The 4,288-nt window shown below is 37.6% G+C and overlaps 1 protein-coding gene across 1 annotated transcript; it reads left to right on the top strand.

Annotated features, from left to right (window-relative positions):
* Positions 1-144: 144 nt before the first annotated feature.
* On the top strand, positions 145-3,774 carry LOC140139784 (ficolin-2-like). The gene is made up of 3 exons (XM_072161499.1): positions 145-171; positions 1,416-1,677; positions 3,644-3,774. The coding sequence occupies exons 1-3, from the start codon at positions 145-147 to the stop codon at positions 3,772-3,774; spliced, it is 420 nt and encodes a 139-aa protein (XP_072017600.1).
* Positions 3,775-4,288: the final 514 nt, after the last annotated feature.

Genomic DNA, 4,288 nt, shown 5'->3' with positions numbered 1-4,288 from the left:
CCTCACTTGGAAACATCATGTTGATTGTGTTTCCAAAACACTAGCACGAAATATTGGTGTCATGAACAAATTAAAACACTATGTTCCAGAAGTAACATATTTTACACACTCTATATTGTACTCTAGTAATGCCTTACCTCAACTATGGAATACTTATTTGGGGAAGTACCTGTAAAACTTATCTTGATACTCTTGTTAAATTACAAAAGTGGGCAATTAGAACAGTGTCAAATAGTCATTACAGAAGTCATTCAGGACCCTTATTTGCAAAATATAACCCACTAACTGTAAAAGATATGTACTTACACGAACTGGGCGTATTTATGTATAGATATTCTATGAATGATTTGCCTGATTTACACGGCTACCAGACAAGACATGTAAATGATCTCAACTTGGCAATTAATAAAAAAGCCTTCTCTGATCATTCCATCCGAGCTACTGGACCCACTTTTTGGAACAGTATAAATAAAAAAGCAAAGACTTGCAAATCCGTTAAACATTTTTGTAATCAGCTTAAACGAAATATGATTACAGTTTACGAATAACTTTTTTTCTTCTATTTTTTTCTGGGCACTGTCCGTCTTGTCTTATTGGCCTTGCATGTTAGGTCTCATGTGATTTTGTTCTTGTTATTTTTACAACGAAATTTGTTTAGGGGTTGGCTTATTCAGGCCTCATTGGCCTTTCGGTCAACTCCTCCATATTGTCTTTTTTCTTTGCTGTTTGTTTTGATGTACAATTTTTATATATGTATATGGAAATAAATCTGATTTGATTTGATTTGATTATTGATTGCCATCCACTTCTTGATATCTGAGATACATGAAGACAATCTGGATAAAGCTAGATCAGAACTTCCAAGAATGGAAGGATCAAAAGCAGTATATAGTTCTGTATCATCTGCATATACATGGTATCACAAATGATGATGAGTTATGATATCAGCGACCTTTGGACCTCGGAATATCTCGGTTCCAAAGCACAATGTTTAGATATTTCACAATACCCTCAAAACAACTGATGCGTAGTCATTAACCTCTAATTTTGGAAAAATAATCTAAGATGACCCATGGATTACCTTTGACCTCAAGCAAATGTAAACAATTAATACATAACGGTCAAGTCACCAATTCTGCAGACCAATATTGGTAGCCTGAGAGTGTTATTTGGCTAAATGACCCCTGCTGACTTCAGAATTACCTTAGTTTGACCTCAACCATTGCCAGACTCATTTTAGTCTAGCGTAATATTGTTCTAGTCATTGAAGGTAATTTGGACAAATATCTTCAAGCAAATGTAAACAATATACATAACAGCCAATCCAGTCTTCAGCTGGGTTGTGATGGTTGATTTAAGAATCATACATATCATAAAGTTTGTGGTAATTTCATCTCATTGACATCTAATTCCAGGTGTTCCAGCGACGTGTTGATGGTTCAGAAGATTTTTACCGTTACTGGGCTGATTATAAGGCTGGATTTGGTGACCTTACTATAGAACATTGGCTTGGCAATGATAACATCTATGTTCTGGTCAACAATGGTAAAACTTACGAGTTGAGGTTAGACTTAAATGACGGCTTTGAGTGGAAGTACGACTTGTATGCGTCATTTGTCATCAGTGACGAGGCGGGTGATTACACATTGACGCTTGGAGCACATATTGGCGGAGGAGGTAAGACCAAGTGAATCTTGCGTGGCGTATGTGGGTACAGGGGTCATATGGAAGAACAGGGGAATACTTAAATTTTCCCCGGAATATGGACACAGTATAAAGAAGAAATAAACAACAAACAGGGTGTGGTGTGTCTGTAGAGGCACTGATGCAAGGAGAAAAAGAGAAAATAACAGAAAACCAAAAAGAAACGAAAGGAAAAGAAATAAAAGAAGAAAAAGCAAGAGGAGAATGCAAAGAGCGAGAGAACGAGATCATTGCGACCGAGGCCATAGCAGGAGTGCGGATACATCTCCCAACAACCGCCTAAGATCTAAATCCTCCCCAAATCTCTACAAATCCCCACAAATGTTTCGCCTAGCGCTGACGCACCAAACACCATATACACTAAAGAGGACTTCCGTCGACAAAATTCAGGAAAGCGAAGAGGAATGAATAAAGGCGGGGAAGAGGAGGCGGATAAGAAGAAGATGAGAGAATGAGCAGAATAAAGTAAAGAAGGAGAAAACGAAGACAGATATTTAAATAGAGAAGAAGACGTAGATGATGAAGAAGACGCAGATGATGAATAAGAGATAGCTAAGCAGTTGAAGGGTAACAGTTGAAAAGTATACAGACCGGGCCCAGGCCTTTGATACCCTTGATTCATAATTATATACCTTGAAAAGTTTGACTAAATTATATATTCCCCAGTTGTTGGCTGTTGGCTGTTGCTCACCTGAATCATTGACGTGTAAATTATGATTATAGTGCTATATGCGTCTTTGTGTTATACGTCGTATTTATACGTCGTATTTATACGTCGTATTTATACGTCGTATTTATACGTCGTATTTATACGTCGTATTTATACGTCCGGACGTGAAGCTACGGGATATTCAAATATTAGTGAGATTGCTTTTTAAGTGAAAAAAATCAAAGTAAATGGGACGGGATGGCTAAATAATTACCACTTGGTCGTTTTTGTCCTGGAGAATAGTCTGGTTTGTTACCTCGTCCACTGTACTATAGGAAAAACTATTAGAGCGGCAACCAAACACTGCGAAAAAACCATTGTAAAAAGTGAAATAAGTTTACTAAATCACCAGTGAAAACTCTGGGTTGTTCCCTCAACCAGGCTAATTATGTGTAGATGAAAGGTGATATTAAAAACGCGACATGATACCTGAAAATGGGCGATTTTGACCCCCTTTTAACGAAATGTTTTGACTCCCAAAGAAACCCCTCGCCCTCTACACCCCCACCCCCGAAGGGCCACAGTACACCTATAATTTCTTTTCTCCTCCCGGTCAAAGTTCTGGATCCTCGCCTGATGCCTCATGTCTTCGAAGAGCCCTGCGGACGGACGTGCTTCTGAATATGTATGATCATAATGACAGCGCAATTACACAACTGAAGGGGAGTTCTTAAAGCTGGACCCTGGGGCTTGAACCGGCTTCGTGGAATGCTCACAATATAATGCGAATACCCCTTTAAGAGCAAAATATGACGAAGTGCCTCTTAAGACTTAAGTTTGAATCGGAATAAGATAAGCGGCATACCACTCGATCTTGTACACTGTAAAAACGATATTTAAAAGTTTAAACATCCCTGCTTAACGGATGAGTGTTTTGAGCGGTTCGACAGTATTTTTTGTGGGACAGGAGAGCACATCAAACATATCAAATTAAGAGGCTAAAGACCAAAGTGTGAGTAAGATAAGCGGCATACAGCTATTGTACACTGTAAAAACGATAGTTAACAGTTTAAACATCCCTGCTTAACGGGTGAAATAAACAGCAGTTGATTAAAATTCTTTAACAGTGTAGGTACCTCAGGGTCCAGCAAAAACAAAACAAAACAAAAGAAAATAACAACGCTTTCACTTTTCGAATATACGTACTAGTATAACTACATGTCAATTTTGACGTTACTCACATTCATTTTGTGATTAGTCATCTTATTTCTATATGTTTGTTTTCTACAGCGGGCGATTCATTCACTTTTCATAATGGCCAGGCATTTACAACACGTGACGCAGATAATGATGCGTATGGTTCAAATTGTGCTGTCAGTTTTAAAGGTGGTTGGTGGTACAAGTCCTGTCATCAAGCTTGAATGGACTCTATGGTGATACTGCCTATTCTGTGGATATCAATTATTACTCATGGAAGGGTTTTTCTTATTCATTAGCAGCAACAGAGATGAAGGTGCGTCCAGTAGCTTCTTAAATATAATGAATTTAATAAATCAGGCTAACTACAATTGACTAGACATGTTAGAGGAACAAACGTATCAAGTCAACAGGTCAAATATTTCAACAACTGAGTGTTGTACACTTAGTTTTAGGATTAGTGGATGAGCTAGCCCAAATATTAGTGTGTGTTTTTTTTATCCGGGGAGGGGTAAACAAAGCTACACTCTAAATTAGAAAGACTTAAAATTTAAATCTTAGTTGAGACTTGTAAATTTTTAAGTCTTTAAGATTTATTTTACGCGGGGTTTGATTTAAATTTTCTTTGGGATCGGGAAAAAGAAAATCTATTTTTTAAATCTTTAGAAAGACTTATAAAACATTAAACCAATCACAACGCGATGGTGCGTGCACGTGATCAAATCGAAACGTTTTCCT

The sequence above is a fragment of the Amphiura filiformis genome, chromosome 2, assembly GCF_039555335.1.
Source record: "Amphiura filiformis chromosome 2, Afil_fr2py, whole genome shotgun sequence".
Classification (NCBI taxonomy): domain Eukaryota; kingdom Metazoa; phylum Echinodermata; class Ophiuroidea; order Amphilepidida; family Amphiuridae; genus Amphiura; species Amphiura filiformis.
Note: the sequence above shows the minus strand (reverse complement) of the source record. Positions and strands in the feature narration are given on the sequence as shown.